Here is a 23,308-nt window from a genome sequence, read left to right as displayed (position 1 = left end):
AGGAGGTGGATTTCCTAGTATTATTTAAAAAACAATCAGAAATAAATACAAAAAATAGTTTTTTGTATTAAAAGTAAGGAGTGACATTAAAACTTAAAACAAACTAAAATTATTCTGTATATGATGGGGGCTACTTCCTCCTCAATGCCCCTCTGTCTATGCTAATGTTCAACCTTTTGTCTAATTTTTTAAAGAACAATTCTCAAAAAACAATGGCCATGCCACCTTTGGACTAAACTCCACCCTTGGTAAAGAGGGGTAGTTTTATAAAACTTCATATGGGGCTCAATTGATTGAACTTTTGTTACCTTTATAAGATTCAATCTTAATTTAAAGCCACCCCCCCCCCCATTCACCTGTCATATCCAAAAACCAGCATCCAATCAGACTTTGTAGATATCTATTTTGTTCAACATTGTTCAAAGGTCCAGTAATTATGCCTTTGGGGATCTCACCCCCCTGATTGAAGGGCAACCCAGCTTACCTAGGTGCTCTGTAGTGTTGCTTGACTCCTGGATTGTACCCTATGACATCCAGACAAAATAATCATATTGGCAAAAACCTACCAAAAGAAGTGAAAATGCTGACCAGACCTGTCAAGCAGAACCCTTGTAGGAAGATCAGCCTTTTGCTCTGACAATTTTTTTTTTAATGTTTACATGTTTTTATGACTTTTGTGCTTTCACACTAGTTCATTTTTTATGGGTGAACTAAATGAATCTTTTTTTTCATTATATTTGATGTTAACTAACCACTTTGAAAGAGGTTTACATGTTGTAAAAAAAACTAGTTTCTGAGATTTCAAGATGGACATATTACAGACAAAATATGGACACAATTTGGCTGAAAAGGACAAATTTTTCAATGCTCAAGGGACATAATCATTGACCAAAAAGTTGGTAATCCTGATGAGTGCTGCACATTTTCAAATTTCTTAAAAATTAGAGTCATTTCAGCCTATATTTTAAATTTTTAGAACTAGAAAAGGTCTGAAGTATGTTAAGATTCAATATTCCCCCATTTAGAAGGACTTCAACAGACTCCTTTGGGGTCTGTGTTCATGTTTCTGGGGAGTCCTAACAATTGCATTTGTTATGCTCTCAACTGAACTTCAATGTAATTTTAGTTGAGGTCATTCTGATGTAGCCTGACTTGCAAAATCGGCTGCTTATTTTTCTTTGAATTGAGACTACAGAAGGAGAGTAGGTATGGGTATTTAGAATCAATTGTTGGTACAGAAAGCTACTTTTTTTGTAACGATGAAAAATTATTTAACAAAACTGAAAACTATTATTTTTTTAGTTTAACTTTGTATAAAATAGCTAATATGGCAAAAAATTACTTAGTGCATCCTGTCATTGTTGTGTAATTTTGATTTTTGGTTACCCAAAGTATGGCATTTAAAAGTCTCTTAAAGGGTGTGCCAAGAAGATACAGTGGTAAAATTCTACTTTAGTTACTTTTGGCTATATTGGAAAGGAGTTGGGTTAGGAAAATGAAACTTTCATGGATGGATGTACATGCTGAGGTTTGTCCCGGGAAGGTACTTTGAAGTTCGTACCTCCCCTCCTCCCCCCCCTCTATATAATGGTAAAGTACTGCACATTACTAGTTGTTTTTAACTCATATTTCATCCTATATTACTATCATAAATATAAATCACTGCTTACCTTACACAACTTCTGCTTTTAACCTTGTTCATTAAAATATATTCCAAAATCCTATTTAAATCCTAAGCCGTTTAATTTTCAACCCATGCTGACTTTCTTTATGGTATATGAAACCAGGTTTGTTGTGATGTCACACTTGCTTATCAGACACCCTTACCCTTAAGGGTAGCAGGCACATGCCAAACAACTCTGTTGATAAGACCATTTAAACTGTATTAATTAGAGAAAGGATTTCACAAGAGAGATCAGTAAAAATAACCTAATCCTTTTTAGAGGACAAATTACGTTTTTGAAATTCCCCTTCCACCCGAACTTAAAATTTTCTAAAATTCTACTTTAGAAACTTTTAAAATATTTCTAAAGTACTAAAAGATAGAGTACTAAAAACATCAGAATCGACTTCAGAGGACACGTTATATCACGGGAAGAGGTTTTTGAAATCACCCTTCCCCCCAAACTCAAAATTTTCTAAAATTCTACTTTAGAAGCTTTTAACATATTTTAAATATTTCTAAAGCGCTACGACATAGAGCGCTACAGACATCATAATCAACTTTAGAAGACAATTTATGTCATGGGAAGATGTTTTTGAAATCTCCCTTCCCCCCAAACTCAAAATTTTACAAAATTCTCCTTTAGAAGCTTTTAAAATATTTCTAAAGAGCTAAGACATAGAGAGCTAAAAACATCAGAATCGACTTCAGAGGACACGTTTTATCACGGGAAGAGGTTTTTGAAATTCCCCTTCCCCCCAATCTCAAAATTTTCAAAAATTCTGACTTTAGGAGCTTTTTAAATATTTCTAAAGCGCTAAGACACAGAGTGCTAAAAACATCAGAATCGACTTCAGAGGACACGTTATATCACAGGAAGAGGCTTTTAAAATCCCCCTTCTCCCCAAACTAAAAATTTTCTAAAATTCTACTTAGCGAGCTTTTTAAATATTTCTAAAGCGCTGAAACATAGAGTGCTACAGGAAGAGGTTTTGAAAATCCTCCTTCCCCCCAAACTCAAAATTTTCCAAAATTCTACTTTAGAAGGTTTTTTAAATATTTCTAAAGTGCTAAGACATAGAGCGCTACAAATATCGGAATCGACTTCAGAGGAAAAATTATGTTATGGGAAGATGTTTTTGAAATCCCCCTTCCCCCAAACTCAAAATTTTACTATCAAAGATTTTTTCAATATTTCTAAAGCGCTACAAACATCAGAATCAACTTTAGAGGATAAATTATGTTATGGGAAGATGTTTTTGAAATCCTCCTTCCCCCCAAACTCAAAATTTTTCAAAATTCTACTTTAGAAGCTTTTAAAATATTTTAAATATTTCTAAAGCGCTAACACTGCACGATAAAATTCGGGCACACCTTCAAAAGTTCAAAAATCAATCTCTGACAAAACTGCTCAGCGGAGTAGCCATTTTGTTTGAAATGAAAAATCCAGGAATGAGACGAGATGGAGGTTTGCAGTCGGGATTTTTATCACAGTCGATTCACTGAATTTTAGGGAGTCGATTGATATCTGATTCACGCGACATCGGTAGCTTTTGCCGTTGAAACAATATTATTTCGCAAGGAATAGCTCAGAGACGTGATCGCACCAGCGTTGCTATATATGATTCGCCATTGCAATTTTGGAGCCCCTGTCGAAATTTTCCTTCAAAACAGAATAACTCTGCTTTGCCGTGACTTGGAGTGCCATCTCTTGGAGCCGTTTTTTTTTTTCAACAATAGGAAACGTTGACACAATATCCAGTACACCCAGATAAGAAAAGAACATTTAATGCAGTCAGTTTCCTGTTTTCAACAAAAGGAGCTTCTGACAATTTTTCATGTATGTAATGTTCAAACTGCTGTTACTTGATTATTTATTGCAAAAAAAAAAAAATTAAGATTAGCACCAATGTATCAAGATCCATCTGATTTTATCTGAATTCTAGTCACATTAGCTTTTTTTGATAAAATTAAATTAGAATGACAACATATTTTACATTGTTGAAACTAGGTTCCAAGTGTCGAAACTTCTTATTTAATTAGTGAAATACCAGGTGCACTAAAAATGTTCTTTCAGTCAAATTCAAACATAGATAATGGCTTCTATGAATTGATTTATATCTTTTGTGAATATCTTGTATTAACCTTTTCGAAATTTTTGACAGACACCAACAGGCCTTGTCAAAATATAGGTGACTGTCGAAACTTCACTGAACATGTAAAACAAATGAGAAATAATTAGTGTCAAAAATTCCAGGGTCCACTGATGAAAATATGCTTGTCAAATTTATGGGTGCCCACTACTGCCAAAAATTGCAGGAGTTCTTTGCAAAAAAATTGCAGAGGTTCAAAATTGCACATAGAAGCCATTTTTCCCTTTCCTTAGACCTTATCAATGAAAATAAAAAAATTCAAATTTGAAAAATCTTATTTTCTGGGAGGGGGGAGGTAAACACCTAGAACCATGCCATTGAAATATCAAAAGTGAGCCCCCTTCCCCCCAAAAAATCCTAAGCTATGGTTTGGATGAAACTAAGAATCTGCATATGAAAATAAAATCCACTAAGTCAAACATAATGGCAATAAACTGATTAAATTTCATGAAATCTACTTCCATTTTCCTAGACCCTATCCGTTCCGAAATGCTAGTGAAACAATTTTATTATACTAAATTTGTTATACTAAATACTATTTATATTTAATAATGTATGTTAAAATTTGTTTAACCAATTTTGTTATACCAATTGCTACATACTTGAAACCGTTTTGTTAGTTTTATTACTTCTACTTTTTGCATAGTGTTTTATACTTTTATACATTAAATTAAGTTGAAGAAAAACAAAGAAACAAGAATATACGTGTTGAATACACCAGGTTCCACCCACAGGTATTCCACAAGTATTTTGACACGTGTCGAATTGGGTTTCGACTTGCGTCAAAAACAGGCAACTTTTTTGTTGTGTCAAATTTGTAGGTGAAAATACTCTAATTTCGGAAAAATGGAGTTATGTGCCCTTTTCAGGTAATGCTTCAAACCTCTCATCAAATAGTTAGATTCCTAGATGTTTTTCCTACATAATGAAACCCCTTTCAAACAAAGTCTTTAAATTAAGACTTCTGGAGTAGAAAAACTGGCTTTTACACAAACTGTCAAATCATTGGTACCTTTACCCTATATATATATATATATATATATATATATATATATATATATATATATATATATATATATATATATATATATATATATATATATATATATATATATATATATATATATATATATATATATATATATATATATATATATATATATATATATATATATATATATATATATATATATATATATATATATATATATATATATATATATATATATATATATATATATATATATATATATATATATATATATATATATATATATATATATATATATATATATATATATATATATATATATATATATATATATATATATATATATATATATATATATATATACACACACACACATATATATATATATATATATATATATATATATATATATATATATATATATATATATATATATATATATATATATATATATATATATATATATATATATATATATATATATATATATATATATATATATATATATATATATATATATATATATATATATATATATATATATATATATATATATATATATATTGTATATATATATATGCCAATTTTGACTATGTTGCTAATTTTGAGGCCAAGTCTTGGTACAGCTACACAGCAGACTTGTATATAATAATTATATTTATTGGCGGTCTTCTAACTGCAGACAATATGAGCCTCTTTTTAAGGTTGTGATGTCACCATGGATTCAATACAACCACCAGGAAAAAAAAATACTGATTCATCTTTAAAGTTGTAACCTTTTTATCTTTTTTTGTCTAGGGAAAAAAAACACTATATAATCAATGATAAGGCCAGGCCCTGGCGGTTGGCATGCAGCATGCTTGTTCATACTTTTTTTTTGTAAGTATTAACCTCCAAATTACTACCGGTTGTTTACTACTCTTACCTCAAGAAAATGGAGGGCTCCACAGGGAACACATTAAACGTTGAAGGGTTTTAAGGACTTGTGATTAACAGTTGTGTAGTTTATGGTAACTTTGCAGGTTTGTACTGAGTTTTGTGTCACATTCTTCTTCTTCTTCTAATTCACAGCAGGCAGGCTTTTCAGTTGGTACTATTTAGCCCTCTTCTTTTTGGTTCACTCTGTGGGCTACAGAGCTACTGTCTTGGATGTCTCTTATTTATTAGATATTCTCAGATATCTTTCAGTAGATCTTTCGACTCAAGGAGTTCGAATATAAGATGATAGATATCGATTTCTGTGCTCTGTGTGCAGGTATAGTTGGCTAGGCTCTTGGCTGATAGTGAGATGTTGTGCTGTTTGAAGCACTTTAACAGTTTACAATGCAAGGTATGCTGTGCAGACGTCAGCTTATTACATTCAAATAGGCTGTGGTCAATTGTTTCATTATTTATAATACAATACCTGCAAAGAGGGGACAGGGGAACTGTACCACTTGAATTAGGAAACTGATACGAGAATGTAAGAAAGTTTAGTCCATTTGTTCCAGAACGAATTCTATGATAAATTTTAGAAAAAATACTTATTGGGAAAGAGGGAAAGAGTAGGATTTTTCTTATTAAACATAATATCTGATAGTCTCCATCGGTAAATATCTCTAATGGGGATTGGTCTCCCACTTGGCTAGTCGATATTTATAGCATTTTTAGCTATTTCATCAACCTGATGATTACCACTTATATCAGAGTGGCTAGGAATATACTGAAGATAAGTTCTTATGCCACTTGAAACAAGATTATCTATAATACTGGGACTATTATAAACATGAATATGCAACTTATAATAAGGAGCTGAAGACAACAATTTGAGGCTTAATAAAAAGTCAGAATAAACGACAATATTATTTGTAATAGCAATCAAGGGTTTATTTTCAATAAGGTGTTCTATTGCCATGATTATTGCATTTAACTCTACAGACATTATAGATACATTATTATACAATCTCTCACCCATTGCAATTTTCAGGTGAGGAAGGAAGGCACCACTTGCTACCTTCTCATTCATTTTGGACCCATCAACAAAGATTTGGAAATGGTTTTTATAAGTAATTGTATTAAGTTCATTAAATTTTTTTCTGGACAAAAGCGATGGGGGTTAAATCTTTATTCCACTTTGAGAAATCAATATTTATTTTGGGGATTGACCAATTCCATGGAGGGGATTGGGGGAAAGTAGGTGCAATAGACTTGGTGCAATAGACGGGTACAGGGAACTTCTTCTGAATATTGGCATACTCATCTGCAATGCCTCTATACATGGCTGGATTTCTTAACCAATTTTTTAGGGTGTGTGAGCTATTTCATTCAATTTTTGTAGGATGTTTAATCAAGAGAAAGTTACGTCTCTCCCTTATTGTTGTTAATCCACTCTCCATAAGCAGAAACTTGGTGCTTGTGGGTTTCCTAAGACCAAATATGAGACATATTATATCGTTTTGTATTGTTAATTTTTTGCATCTGGGTCTTTGCACATGCACCATAGACGATGAGCCCATAGTCAATATGGGGTCTTATATGGGATTTATAAAACTGGAGTAAGGTGTTCTCCTTACAGCCCCAGGGTGTGGAAAGAAGTCTTTTTAGTATAATTGTTTTTCTATAACATATTTTTATTGTGTTTGAAATGTGGAGGTGGAAATTAAGTTTTTGGTCAAGCATGAGACCAGAGTCATATCCCAGAGATATAGGGCAAAGAGGAGGCAGCTGAGGACTGCTCCCTGAGGAAGGCCTTCTTCTTCTTCTAATTCACAGCAGGCGGGCTATTCAGTTGATACTATTTGCCCTTTTCTTTTTGCTTTACTCTGTGGGCAACAGAGCTACTGGCTTGGTTGTCTCTTATTTATTAGATATTCTCAGATATCTTTCAGTAGATCTTTCGACTAAAGGAGTTCAAATATAAGATGATAGATATCAATTTCTGTGCTCTGTGTGCAGGTATAGTTGGCTAGGCTCTTTGCTGATAGTGAGATTTTGTGGTGTTTGAAGCATTTTAACAGTTTACAAAGCAAGGTATGTTGTGCAGACGTCAGCATATTACATTCAAATAGGCAATGGTCAATTGTTTCATTATTCATATTACAATGCCTGCAAAGAGGGGACTGGGGAATTGAACCACTTGAATTAGAAAACTTATATGAGAATGCAAGAAAATTTAGTCCATTTGTTCCAGATCGAATTCTATGATAAATTTTAGAAAGATACTTATTGGAAAAGGGGGAAAGGATAGGATTAATCTTATTAAAATTAATATCTGATAGCCTCCATCGGTAATTATCTCTAATTGGGATTGGTCTCCCACTTGGCTGGTCAATAGTTATAGCATTTTTTGCTATTTCATCAACTTGATGATTACCACTTATGCCAGAGTGGCTAGGAATATACTGAAAATAAGTTTTTATGCCACTTGAAGCAAGATTATCTATAATACTGAGACAATGGTAAGTGTCAATGTCCAACCTATACTGAGGAGCTGAGGCCAGCAACTCAAGGCTTGATAGAGAGTCGGAATATATGATAATATTATTTGAATTTGTAATCAAAGTTTGGTTTTCCTTAAGGTGTTTTAATGCTATGATTATGGCATTTAACTCAGCAGACATTATAGATAAATTATTATATAATCTCTCGCGCATTGCAATTTTAGGTGAGGAAGGAAAGCACCCCTTGCAACGTTCTCATTCATTTTTGACCCATTAACAAATATTTGGAAGTGATTTTTATAGGTAATTGTATTAAGCTCTGCAAATTTTTCAGGACAAAAGCAATGGGGGTTAAATATTTATTCCACTTTGAGCGGTCAGTATTTATTACGGGACTTGACCAATTCCATGGAGGGGATTGGGGTAAAGTAGGTGCAATAGACTTTGCTGGTATGGGGAACTTCTTCTGAATATTGGCATACTCATCTGCAATGCCTCTATACATGGCTGGATTTCTTAACCAATTATGTAGTGTGTGTGAGCTATTTGATTCAATTTTTGTAAGATGTTTTGTCAGGAGAAAGCTAGGTCTCTCCCTTATTGTTGTTAATCAACTCTCCGTAAGCAGAAACTTGGTGCTTGTGGGTTTCCTAAGATCAAATATGAGACGTATTATATCATTTTGTGTTGTTTCAATTTTTTGCATCTGGGTCTTTGCACATGCACCATAGACGATGAGCCCATAGTCAATATGGGGTCTTATATGTGATTTATAAAACTGGAGTAATGTTTTCTCCTTACAGAACCCCAGGGTGTGGAAAGAAGTCTTTTTAGTATATTTGTTTTTCTATAGCATTTTTTTATAGTGTTTGAAATGTGGAAGTGGAAATTAAGTTTTTGGTCAAGCATAAGACTTAGGTAATTAATATGATTATCTTCTGGAATAGTTGTTTTATTTAGAGTTAGTTTTCCATTAACATGGTTTCGCTTCCGGTGAAATTGGATTATTTTTGACTTGGTAGGTGCAATGGGCAAATCTGAATGTTGAGAGAATTTTTCAAATTGGAACAGTGACTTTTGCAGATTTGACTGTGCTATCTCAAAGGTGTTGCCAGATGACCATAGCACCTGATCGTCAGCATATTGTAGATTCGTGTGGGGTAGGTTCATGTCCCAGAGATATAGGGCAAACAGGTGGCAACTGAGGACTGCTCCCTGAGGTAGGCCTTTGGTTGTCTTTTGGGGTGAAGAGGCTGAACCAACACAAACGATGATGCTTCGCACTTCTATGAATGATATAATAAAAGATACTAGCTTAGGGGGTACTCCAAGGTTTGCAAGTTTGTTTAAAAGGATTTGGTGGTTCACATTGTTATATGTCCCTTCAAAATCTAGTAAAGCTTCAACTAGGACATTATTTTTGAGAAACATTTATTGATTGCACTTGTTAGCAAAATTAAAGCATCTGTTGAGGAATGGTGTTTTCTGAATCCAGTTTGAGTGTGAGGGATCATCTTACTTTTTTCAACAAACCAGAGGAGTCTGTGATATATCATTTTCTCCATTATTTTCCCCATTCCCAGGAGTAATCATTATGGGCCTATAGGACTCAGGGTTATCTTTGGGTTTATTTTTCTTTAGGATTGGTAGGAGGGACGAACATTTCCATATATTGGGGAACATAGAAGATGCCCAAGCGTGATAATAACAATTTAGCAGTTCTTGTTTGTATGAAGGGTTGAGATTCTTTATCCATTTAGGGTGTATATTGTCATAGCTGCCACTGGTTTTGGTCCTAATATGATGCATTGCATTGTTCATTTCCTGGATTGAAAATGGGCTAGTTATATACTCGGATCCTGGGTGTGGCTGGTAACTTGGGTTCATAGGAATTGGGGACATTTTGCTTGTATTATTTGATGTTAGCTTATTAATAAAAAGAGTTGCAAATAGCTTAGCTTTTTCATTATCATTGTCATAATGGGTATTATTATGTATAAGCTCATACAGGAGTGGGTTGGGTGAAGTCTTTTCGCCACAGATGTGGCTTATGACTTTATGTATAATTGGCTCATGTGTTTTTCTGGAGAGATTATTTACAAAATTATTCCAGTATTTACATTTAGCATCTATTATAGTCCTTTTAAGATTGGATTCTGCTTGTAATTTTTTAAAATATGTAGTAGGTGATGGTTTTTTTATGAATTCTGTCCTAGCTGCCTTTTTTACTCTCCATTTATTTAGGCACTCATTTGTCCACCATGCTTTAAGAATATGTTTAGGGAATGTTTTATTAGGTGTTGTCCTGGGGATAGCATGATTAGCTGTATTTATTGGTAAAGATGTCAAGACTTCAGCCTGTGTGTCAACTGATGTGTTTGAAATGCATGAATTTTGGGTGAAACTTGTAATTTCATCATTTAGCTTATTTTGGAACATAGACCAATTTGCTTTAGTGTTGATATATTTGGGGGTATGTGATAGAGTTACAGCTGGTTCATTTAGGGAGCAAACTAAAGCAAAGTGGTCTGTACATAGACTGTCAATTTTATTTATATAAATTTTATTCAAAATATTTAGACACAATTTGTAGGTCAATTGTGGAGAATCTACCACTTTTGGGGTTGAAATATGTATTCAGGTTTGGAAGGGTAGCAACAGCTAATTCATTATTATTTGAAGTCATAAGCTCAGTGAATTTACCAGCTTTATTTGCTGGTTTATTCCCCCACAAAAGGCTGTGGGCATTGAAATCTCCACAAATAATGATATTTTTTAACATATTAGAATTATTTATATAATTAAAGAAATCCATGGCATCTGTAGTTTGGCCATTAGGGTTATAAAAGCTTATTATCTAGTTTATTATATTATTCATCCTAACACTTATTCCAAGTTAAGGAACCTCACTCGAAAAATGGGAATAAAAGATGCCAAGTATTTGTACATTATTACGGTTTAATAAATTTACTACACGACTTTTTCTCTTTGAAGATCTGTTCATTAAACTGACAATATTTCCCATATACTTGAATTGTTGGTTTTGGGTTAAAGGAATCTCTTGGAGTTATTATTATAGAATTATTATTGGAATTAATTAATGGAATTATTATTCATAAAAGATATTAGTTCATTTAACTTATTTTCTGTGAGTGATCTTACATTCCACTGGAGTATTGATATGTGTTGTGTAGTTGATTTATTTTTCATATGACTGAGTATCAATGTTCAGCTTTGTTAGAAGTAAAGCAAGATCTTTTTTTTGCTTGAATGAACATATCATCAGGGATGTAGATTTTTGCCGATCCTGCAATGATTTTTGTTTTCTGTAGTTGATGTCACTTCGCCAGTCACTTGGAGAAGCTGTTAAATAGACCTCCACCAAATGATCCCCCAGAGATCCCAGCAACAACACTATTTTCCTTAGATATCAGCACGGATCCGCCGTCATCCACTGAAATTATAGCAGCAGCAAAGAAGCTGAAAAATGGGAAGTCACCTGGTGAAGACAGGATATCCACGGAAATGATCAAAGTGATTGTTATGACCTGCCTTAACTTCTGGACAGCGTTGTTCGCAGTAATCTGGACGACCGCCAAAATACCTTCGGCTTGGAAACGCAGTACCCTTGTGAGGATCTTTAAGAAAAGCGATAGGTCCCTCCCAGGCAAATGGCGAGGAATCTGCATGATTTCCATACCTAGCAAATTGCTGACGTACATTTTACTTTCGAGAATCAGCCTACGGCTCAAAGAACTTCGTTGTGATGAGAAACAGCAAGTCAGACCGTATCCTTTATGAGCGGATCTAAAGATTACTCACAGGATTCAGACAGAATTAACTAGAAAAAAATACTCCAAAAGCTATATGATATTAATCACGTTTAAGAAGGGATTTGACTCAGTAGACCGACAAAATCTGTGGAAAATCATACTATATTACGGAATCCCTGAAAAGATATTTTCACTGATTGTTGCGTTTTATGAAGATAGCGAGTGCTGTGTAAAGACACCAGATGGCCAAACCCGTTTCTTCCGCATTATGTCAGGATTTAAGCAAGGTAGCGTCTTGTCACCGCTACTTTTCGTAATTGTCATTGATTACATACTGCGAAGTACAAGCACAGACGGTATCAAGCTAAATCCAGAAACACGCCTCAGTGATGTAGACTTCGCTGACGACATCGCCGTCCTAGAATCATGCAAGCAAAGACTCCAAGAACTCCTTGACAAAGTGAGGGAGAGAGGCGGCCATGTCGGCCTAAAAATAAATAATGAGAAAACAAAATGCATGGCCACCACAGATTCACCCCTGAGCATCACTTGCGGTGACCAACACATAGAGCAAGTTGTCCATTTCAAATACTTGGGAAGCATAATAGAAAGTACCGGATCGACCACAAAAGAAGTGCTCACAAGAATCGGCCAAGCTAATGGGGCCTTCAATAGATTACGGAAAGTGTGGGGGTCCCAAAGCTTCTCTATATGGCTAAAGCTACGACTCTTCAATAGCAATGTTATGCCAGTGCTGCTTTACGCTGCCGAAACCTGGCACCTGAACCAGGAACAAGAGCGAAGAATACTTGCTTTCGAAAACACATGTTTCAGAAGAATTCTCAACATCCGTTGGCAGCAGAGAATAACAAACCAATCCATCCGTGACAAGACTGGCCAGCCTCTTGTGACACATATCATAAGAGTCCGTCAATGGAGATACCTTGGCCATGTACTACATATGGACAATCTCCGACTACCAATTACAGCATTCCACTGGCAACCATCGGGTCCATGCCGCAGGAGCAGACCTAGAAACACCCTACATCAAACATACCAGACAGATCTCCGTGTTCTGCACACATCAATCCAACCTCAGTGGGAGGACATACTTGCAGCAGCAAACCAGCGGGAAGATTGGCGGCTCCTTCTTGATGCCCTGGGTGCCTCTGGAGGCACAGGTGGATCTAAGGTAAAGGTAAGGTAGTTGATGTATATTCATGCCCTGAACTGCATTACACATTAGAATGAATAAGCATATATTCGAGAACTGTATGTTTAGCTGTGCATCCGGTTTGTCGGTTGAGGGATGAATTCCTGGTAGTGGTTCTGGTGGGTTTCTTCTTGGGAGGGGGGGGGGGCCAGGCTGACCTCATCTCACCGGACATGGAGGCTTGCTGACTTGGTGATTCCTTCTGATAGGGATGTGAGCTAGGAGGCTTAGAAGATGGTGTTTTATACGGGGTACTTGATGTATTGGGGGCGTTTGACCTGGGGGTTTCGGTTGGTTTCATTACAGGCTTTATTTGGTATTGTTGGGCAGCATTTGCTTCCATTGTTTGTTGATATTTGGAGTGTTAGAGCTCTTTTCTTGTATGCAGGGCATAATGATTTATTTGTAGATTCATGTGGGCCTTTGCAATTGATGCATGTAGGCTGAGTGTTGTTGCAATTTGTCAGCTCTTTAGGATGGAATGCTTTACAATTACTACACTCTAGGAGAATTTCATTGCATTTGTTTGTTGTGTGTCCCAGTTTGAGACACTTCAGACACTGGATAGGCTTAGGTTTGTATTCCTTGTGTGGTTTGATTTGCCCAAATAGGAATAATTTTTCTGGGATATTAATTTTTTCCTTCAGTGTAAATAAGAAGGATCTACTTGTTTTTAGGCCATTAGAGTTAGGTTTACCTAGTTGGGTAACATCTTCAACTGGGATTGTGTTGCCAGCCCTATCTGAGAGCCCTTCTTGTAACTTTTGAATGGATATCTCTGGTCGAACATTATAAACTACCATTTTTCTTGGTGATTCTTTTGGGTTCCATTTAGATGCATTAATTGGGGTATTCAGAAGGGATTTTAGGTTAATTATTGTGTCTGCTTATTTCCGATCTTGGACAGATATTAACAGAGATCCATCACGGTTAATGTTAAGAGAAAACATTGATTTTATTGCAACTCTTATTGCAGTAATCTTTTTTATTTCAAAGGGGGTAGTAGGAGTAATTTTAAGGTAAATTCCTAAGTTTTGGGAGGGAGGATCTTGGGCAGGGAGAGGGGAAATGCTTTTGATTGGGGAGATTTTTTTTTCTTTTTTTAGAGCTTCTAGAAAGGACCTCTTGAAACCCATTATCATCATTTATGGTGACATTAGCCCCTACACTTATCATTGTCCTATTCTCAGAATTTGAGCTATCATTTGAACTTTGAGATAGTGAGCTTGACCAGCCAAGATGGACGTCAGTTTCACTGTTATTTGAGGTGGGATCTGGGGGGACTTTTTTTTGGGGGGGGGGGGACTTCTAATCATTGCCTATTGGAAAAAGCTTTAAACAAAAACTAAACTAAACAAGAAGGGATAATAGAATGATATCAAACCCTCTGCACTATACTATGGGAGGAGAAACACCACAGTATATCCCTGAGGATGAATTGAGCAGGATTGGTTCGGTACAACTGCTGATTTAATTGAGATAAATTTCACAGGAAAATTTATTTTAAATTTCTTAAAATGTTGTTGTTGCTGTTGACTTCAAAAACTTTTTGGATTTAAATTGTGTTCTATTGTAATATCTTCTTCTTCTTCAGTTTCGTTTTTGACTTGTTCTAATTTTTTCTGTTCCTTGTCCTCTAACAGCAAATTTTTTTATTCTTCATTTCAGTTTTATTCCTTATGATACTTGCTTTCTCTATATTAGGCCTACTTGTAATTCTCGCTGGCACTTATCTTCCAACCACATATTTCTTTGTTCTTGCTGTGACATATCTTTTAGCCTCATATTTCTTTGTTCTTCACTTTCATTTTAATTGACTTTGCTTCTCAATATTGAATCCCTTATACATGCATATCTCTTTGTTCCTTGCTTTTGTTTTTTACTTGTAATTGTTGTCAATGCAAGTATTCTAAATGTACACCTTTCTGCTCTACAGTTTTGGTTTATCAATCAACTTAGGCATTTTTTTTCGTACCCTTTACCTCAACTGTGCAGATTGGTCTTATCCCATTTGATGGTCTAAGTTTTCGCTTTGTCCTCTAGGCATTATTAAAACTGAATAAAACACCTTTTGTAAATTGACTCATTACACTTGGTGTCTTATACTTAGCTCTGGTCCTTTGGTACTGTTGCATGTATCCTATATTTAAAAACAATTTGATCACCCCTAAAGGGGGGGGGTTTAGTTGGTTCTCTTAAATAAGCATGTGAAGAAATATGTAAATATGACCTCATGAGCTTATGTAGAAATATGCTCATACATATGACCTCAATCATATGATTTTTTTTTTCAAAATTGAGGCTCCAAATGAATTTTCCCAAACTCTTTATTTGCCCTGGAAAAAGTAGGAGGGCAAAGTAGCAATAGTACTTGCTCAAAGTAAAGCTGTCAAAACACAAGTTGTGTTCTGCCATGCAAAAAGTGGGATAGCATAGTAGAAATACTACTTGACAGTTTTCATGACCTAGTAAAATGTGTTGGTAGATTTTGTCTGAAAATACCAGAATTTTCACTACCCCTGAATTTTCGGGAATTTCCCCAAAAATCCGTCTTCTTGAAAAAAAATGGTCCAAAAAAATCCTCGTCTTGCTCATTAATGCAAAGAAGGTTATTTTAGACTACTTGACATTGAGTTTAAATTTTGTTTTCTTTTGCTATTCTGTTTAGTTTTCAAAGGTTTGAAAATATAAGTGAGTTTGATTGAAAAGTTAGTCTAAAATGGAAACGGGGAAGCATGTTACCTATGCAGAGAGGTGGGGGGGGGGATTTCGTGATATATTGGATATATTTTCATTATCGGGCTGTATTTTAGATGAACATACCACTTGAGACCTTTTTTTATGCTCCTTTAAAAAATAACCGTCATTTTACTCAAATATTAAATGGAACCTTTGAGGTGATACAGTTTTCTCTCATTTTCTGCAATTTAGTTTGAGTCTTAATTTCTTTTACTCTAGCCTTGGTTTTTGGCATAGGCTATATATGAATCTTAAATACATAATATTTGAATGCATCATAGATTAAACGGTACTTACGTATTATACTGCCAACACTCATGTTTACGATGTTTAAAACTTGGGAAAAAAACTACTTTATCTGTCTTTATTCAGAAACAATTAGCTTACGCTCAGTGGAAAACAAGTGGTGGGTGACAGAATACATTGGAATTATATAATATAGGGTATATATTTGCAAATTAATTAGGGGTCGGGGTTAGGTTAGTTTGTGTCAGGTTACCAATGCCCCCCCCCCCTAATGTGCAAATATATAGCCCATATAAAATATATAAAAGTCACATATACAAATATATGTGGTAAAATTGGAATTGCCATTCAAAACTTTTCCTAAATATAATCTTCTTACCGTAAAAATTGCAGCCCCTCCCCTCTGTCCCTCTTAATGAGACAAAATTAAGCTATAAATTCAATTCAAATTCAGCGAATGGGAGCAACCCCAAAACATAATTCATAAAAAAATTATATTATAGCCGAAAGAAAAAAATTGGTTATTATTTCTAGATTGTTTCCTTGTAAAGTTTATATTGTTTTCTGACTTGTTTTTTTTTATAACAGTTCTTTATTTTTTAACATGCTACCAAATATTTGTGTTTGTAGATTGGTCGAACAGTTTGTGGTAGCCTAATGAACTGTAAGTAACTCGACCCAACAGGAACCGAAACTCTAAAAAAGAGCAAATACAAAACAAAAAAAGACCTGTTTTCGTTTTTGATATTCTATTTTTTTTACCAGGTGATGTATCTCTTCTCTTCGGCGAGAAAATATGTATCTTGTCTCATTTGTGTCTTATTCTTGCTGTCGCTTATAATACTTGTTGTTATTTATATTCTAACCTTATATTTTTCTTTGTTTTTCATTTTCAATGTCGACTTGTAATTGTCGTTTTTGTAAGTATTCTAACTGTAGATTCCTTTGTTCTTAATGGTCTAGGTTATTCATTTGTCTACTAGGAATTATGAAACTGTATAAATTACCTTTTTCAAAAAAACTCATAATACTTTGTATTTTATATTTATCTGTGGCTCTTTTGTAATTTTGCCGGTATTAAAAAACACTAAAAATGATATGACCACTACTGAGATAAATATGATTTATGATTTAAAAATGTGCTCATAAATATGATGTTACTCACGCGAATCATTTTTCCAACGAAACTTTTCGAACTCAAAAATTTTAGTGCACAGAAGGACATTTTTTTTTCGAAACGTGTTTCTAAACATTTGGTGACAATGGGATTTGGTTTAACTTTAATAAGTTGCTATAAAAAAGGTTAGAAGGGTGCCATTAAAAAGCTTGGACGGCTAACTTCTGGTGAATTTTTGTTTCAAATTGATGTAATTTTAAGGGGTTTCAGGCTCTGTCAGTATCTATGTACTCTGTCTTAGGTTACAGCTATCACTGCAACCATGGTGTATAGGAAATCTATTAAATAAGGATTTTTTTTTTGTTTTTACAACAGTATATTGTCTTCAAGTGTAATTAAAGAGCTATGATAAAAAGGTGAAATTGCTTTCATAATAACATTGGCTTAGATGCTGAAACACTATTTTGATAAAAAAAAAAAGAGTAGTTTAAGACAAATTTAGACATTGTCATGAGTGGGTCCCAGGAAGATTGTCCTCCTTAGTTGAGCTAAATAATTGATTGATTCCTCAGAATTATTTTACACAAATGTTGTTACATTTTAGTGAATATTAAAAACCTAGACTTATTTTTCTGGAAACACTTTTTAAATTTCTTGAGTTTCACTATATTTGAATTTTAAATTCCTTTAGAAGGTAATTACTTAATTTTTAATAAATTTTATCATTGATAAATACAATGATGATACATAATATCGTTTTGCATCTAATTTTATATTTATTGTCACTTTTCCGGAGCCCTAAAAGTAAGAACAGCTAGATATATCCTCTTGGAAAACCATATTTGCATATACATAATAGGCCTACCCTTTTTAATACTTTAAGCAATCAAGCAACGAATGAAGCTTTTGTTAAAGGAGTTAAAACAAATTTTTCCAATCTAATAGTTTTTGGCTTAGAAAATTTATTAAAAAAATAAAGCTAAGAGAATAAGCTGAAATGTATTTTCATTTTTTACCGTGAAATTTTAATGTAAATTAAAATCAAGAACTGGACTTTAAAAATAGTTACTTCAAAAACGTAAGTTTTTGCACCCTTTTCACTGCTGAAGGAGTCGATCCTGTGCTTTCAACTGTATTTAGATAACATATGCTTTGCAGTGGTTAAAAGTCATTATTAGTCATCAATCATTACATCTTTTTTATTTTAGGACTTTCCTGACTTAAATCTGTGTCTTATCCAAGTTTTGATGATAGTATAAAACTTCGCATAATTTGCATTAACTTCGTTTCAAGATCTTTCATGGACTAGCCACAAATTCCGAAAATGGTTAATCTCATCGCAGATTCTGAGGATTCTTTCATTAAAAACGGTAATTCTATACACCTAACTTTTCTGTTACAGAATAAATGAAAAGCTACTTTACTCTAGAAACAATCGTCCCTTTTTTCCCCTTTCTCATTAAGTGGTCCTAAGAAAAAAAATGTAACTGCATCTGTTTTTGGATCTAATGATTAAGAGCTGAGGGGTTATAAAAATGGCTTCTTTGTGTCACAAAACTCATTTAAATGCAGATTATTAGCTTTTATTTTTAATTTTGGTGAGTCAAGTAATCATCCCGTAGAGTTCTGTCAATCTTTTCTCTGCGCAGGTATAATGAGCGATATATTACCACCAAAGCAGGGGTAGTCCTGGGGCTTCAGATGGGAATATCAAGTTATAAGACGTGTAAGAGAGGAATAAAGTTAGTTGAATTCAGCTGCTAAATTTTGGGAGACTATATTTTGTATTTTATTGTTTGGGAACTAATGCAGAAACCCCCTTGTCAATTCTTTGTCATTATTGAGCTGTAAAATCTTTCTTTTTTGGTTATATGGTTTTATTCAATATTATTTTTTATTGAGTTTATTTTTATTTTTTAATTTTAGTACTTTATCTTAAATTTACACTTATCCAGCTATTATTTCTATGTTATGATTTTTTTTAATGAATTTCAGGTTTTTGTTTCTTCTATGTTAATGTCGTTGAATGTTTCAGGTTTTTTTTTTATTTATAAAAAGCAGATTTTAAAAACGATTTGCGAAAAAAAACCTGAATAGTCTATACATTTAATTTTATGTATGTATATAATGTCTATATATTTACATTTTTACACGTAATTAAAAATAAAAAGCAGTTTCGTTTGTTTAGTAAGCTTTACTGTTAAATTTTTCTATGTCTGTTTAATTTAAAATTTGTTTTAGAATGCGAAGACGTTTTACCGTGTGACCTTGAGACGCCCTTTCATTTTTCAAACCATCGTTTGTCACCAAAACGTGAAGATGTTCCTTTGCTTAATTTACCTGGCATTTCAGGACCATATAAATTTGAATACGACACTCAGGAATTACAATCTAAATATTCTAACAATGGAGGTATATCTGAAACATTGTATTTTTGTGGATTGAAATGTATTGGATATTATTTTATTAGACAAAAACAGGACAAAGGGACTTGATCTTAAGTTGCAAGGTCTGTTTTATCGTAGTCTAATCTGACAGGTGTTGTCGAAAACACTCTTTTGTCCTTCAATAAGCATTTCTACATTTTCTCTTGAAATTGACTTAATTGGTTTTATTATTTTCAAAAGCCTTCGTATTGAGCCTCTAAACTACAACTCTATCGAAATTTTATTATCCATAAATATATTGTATATTTCTCTTCAAATTAAGAGATAAAGAAATGAATCTGTCTATTATTTTTATTCCTAGGTGAATTTGAAATCGCAGAAAATCGGCTGTTATTATCTGAACTGCCTACCAAAAATTTTTAGTGTAGAATATTAATGTACTGAAAACGCTAGATTCAAACAAAAGCACTGAATTCATTTTGTGCAGATGAAGTCAAAAGTTTTTTGTTTGTTGTGGAACGAGTTGTTTTAAATATTTAGCTAGAAGAACATAGCGAGTCTCATTGGATTAAAATAAAATACGAAAGTCACGTTGTCCTAAGAGGGATGAATCTTTTTAATAAAAAGTGAAAAACGGCGAAAAAAAAAATCGAAAGGAACAATCAGAACCTAGCGAAAATTTTATACCAAACAAACGTGTTGTCTGCATGTAAATACACGATGATGAGCTATTACTAGTTCTGTTTTCAATCACCAGTTATCAGTCGCCTGTGTCCAGTTATCAGTCACAGCCTAAATATTGTTTTATTTAACGATTCGCTTATAGCCGATGAACAGGGAACTAAAACAACGTATTTATTGTTTACAGTTCAATAGAAAATTTGAACCTAAAATATGTGCATGGTCTCTATAAAAAAAAGTATTGCACAGCAAATCAATCTGCTCGCAAGGTGCTCCAGCCTGACTCTTTGTTACAAAGGAAATTGTTTTTAACGATTCAAAAGTACCCAAATGCTGATGGTGGTGTCACTATGTGCGACTGTAATGTCCGGAATTTGTTTTATTGTTTCCCATTGTCTTTTTAAATTATTTCTCCGTTTTTGAATTTCTATTTGTAAGATCTGAGGAAAACGTAACTTCCGTCGTTTTTTTAATCCAAAGCTTTGTGGTTACCCAAAAAAATTCTAGCTTCGACATATGATGTGCATTCTTTTAGCTCTCTCTCTTTTTGTCACAGTAATTCGTAATATTTGTTGCAATATTGCCTCTGCTTCAATCATGGTTTGATTCACACGAAGGTACTCTTCTTGATAGTTTAAAGTTTAATTTTCGCTCTTTCGTTGCATTAGAATAACCAATTTTAAAAGCTAATACAAGTATCACCAGGAGGGAGAAAAGAGGGATCAAAATAAAATTTGTTGTTAAAACCTATTGAAAGATATACTTTTTTTTCTTTTTTTAACTCTGTAGACATTCAAAACATTTTGAATGATGTGTCTTTGTTTTCAGTTTTAAGAGTTTCGATTTTTTATGTTATTTGATTCACTCTGTAGACTTTTAAACTTTTAGGTGACTTTTCACCACATATGTCTGGACTTCACCTACAGGGAAATACGTCCCTTGTTGTTTCCAAGAATCCATCTACAAGTAGCTCCTCCATTTCTTATGCATCAGAATCTGAAGGAAAGGGCTTAGAATGTCAGAAAAAAAGTTGGAAAAGTCACCCTCAAAGTAAAATGGAAAAAAAATTTAAAAGATATCAAAGAACTAATAAAAAGAAAAAGACATATAAATGCGAGGTATGTGACAAGTCCTTTTCTGAAACCCAGACTTTGAACCGGCACATAAGAGTGCATACGGTTGAGAAACCATTTAAGTGTGACGTTTGTGATAAAACCTTTTCTCAAGGCTCAAGTTTGAAAACCCATAAAAGAGTGCATACGGGTGAGAAACCGTTTAAGTGTGATGTTTGTGACCAAGTTTTTTCTCAGGTATCAAATTTGAACACCCATAAAAGAGTGCATACAGGTGAAAAACCGTTTAAGTGTGATGTATGTGATCAAACCTTTTCTCACGCAGTAAGTTTGAAACGCCATCAAAGAATGCATACGGGTGAGAAACCATCTAAGTGTGATGTTTGTGACCAAGTTTTTTGTCAGGCATCAAGTTTGAAAACCCATCAAAGAATGCATATGGGTGTAAAACCGTTTAAGTGTGATGTTTGTGTTAAATCCTTTTTTCAAGCATCAAATTTGAACACCCATAAAAGAGTGCATACAGGTGAAAAACCGTTTAAATGTTATGTATGTGATCAAACCTTTTCTCACGCACTAAGTTTGAAAACCCATTAAAGAATGCATATGGGTGAAAAACCGTTTAAGTGTGATGTTTGTTATAAGACCTTTACTGACCTATCAAATTTGAACACCCATCAAAGATTGCACATGGGTGAGAAACCGTTTAAGTGTGATGCATGTGATCAAACCTTTTCTCACGCACTAAGTTTGAAACGTCATCAAAGAATGCATACGGGTGAGAAATTGTTTAAGTGTGATGTTTGTGACCAAGTTTTTTCTCAGGCATCTAGTTTGAAAACCCATCAAAGAATGCATATGGGTGAAAAACCGTTTAAGTGTGATGTTTGTCATAGATCCCTTTTCAACCATCAAGTTTGAACACCCATAAAAGAGTGCATACGGGTGAAAAACCATTTAAGTGTGATGTATATGATCAAACCTTTTCTCACGCAGTAAGTTTGAAACGCCATCAAAGAATGCATACGGGTGAAAACCTATCTAAGTGTGATGTTTGTAACCAAACTTTTTCTACAGCATCAAATTTGAACCGGCACCAAAGTGTACATACCGGTGAGAAACTGTTTCACTGTGAGATTTGTGATAAAACCTTTTCTAGAGCATCACATTTGAACACCCACCAGAGTGGACACGAGTGAGAAGCCATTTAAGTGTAATGTCTGTGACTAAACCTTTTCTCTAGCACAAACTTTGAACATCCATCAAAGAATGCATACAGGTGAGAAACTGTATAAATGTGATGTACGTGACCAAATCTTTTCTTGAGCAGAAAATTTGGACAAGCACCAAAGAGGGCATATGAGCGAGAAGATAGTTACATTTTATGTATATGATAAGTGTTTTTTTTTTTTTTTGAAAGTTTGCAGTTTCAATACATATCAAAGACTGCGTACAGGTGAGGAACCTTTCATATGTGATGTTTGTAGGAAAACTATCCTGATTTTAGCAACAGGAATTTAGGAAGATTGTTTTTATCATCAGTGGTTTGTGGCTCTCAGAACCAATTGGTCCGTCAAATCAGTTTTACTCAGTGTTTCTTTTTATGTGTTTAGTTTCTTTAGTAATACGAACTTGCTTGATTGTTACCAATTTGATTTTTGTAAGATATGCCTATTTATATCATGGTTTTTGAATGATCTCCATAGATTTCATTCTGGTGAGAAACTTTTTAAAAGATTATTTACACAGGAAATGCTTGCCGTGACTAGACTATTTGAACACGCTCAAAGAGTGCATACAGGTGACAACATTTAAATGATTTGTGCAAAAGGGTATTTTCATTTTAGTCAGCT

General features: G+C 33.9%; 1 protein-coding gene across 1 annotated transcript in view; it reads left to right on the top strand.

Moving 5' to 3' along the window:
- The window catches only part of LOC148954642 (uncharacterized), a 38,907-nt gene extending 16,488 nt beyond the window's left edge, over positions 1-22,419 (top strand). The window contains 2 exon segments of the mRNA XM_089086446.1: positions 19,556-19,726; positions 21,271-22,419. Of these exon segments, the coding sequence (XP_088942572.1) occupies positions 19,556-19,726; positions 21,271-22,376 (1,277 nt within the window). The 3' untranslated portion in view covers positions 22,377-22,419.
- Positions 22,420-23,308: the final 889 nt, after the last annotated feature.

This window comes from Artemia sp. Qi Xiang Cuo, chromosome 3 (genome assembly GCF_049724085.1).
Source record: "Artemia sp. Qi Xiang Cuo chromosome 3, ASM4972408v1, whole genome shotgun sequence".
Taxonomy (NCBI): Eukaryota; Metazoa; Arthropoda; class Branchiopoda; order Anostraca; family Artemiidae; genus Artemia; species Artemia sp. Qi Xiang Cuo.
The sequence above is the reverse complement of the archived record's forward strand: the minus strand, read 5'-3'. Positions and strand labels throughout refer to the sequence as shown.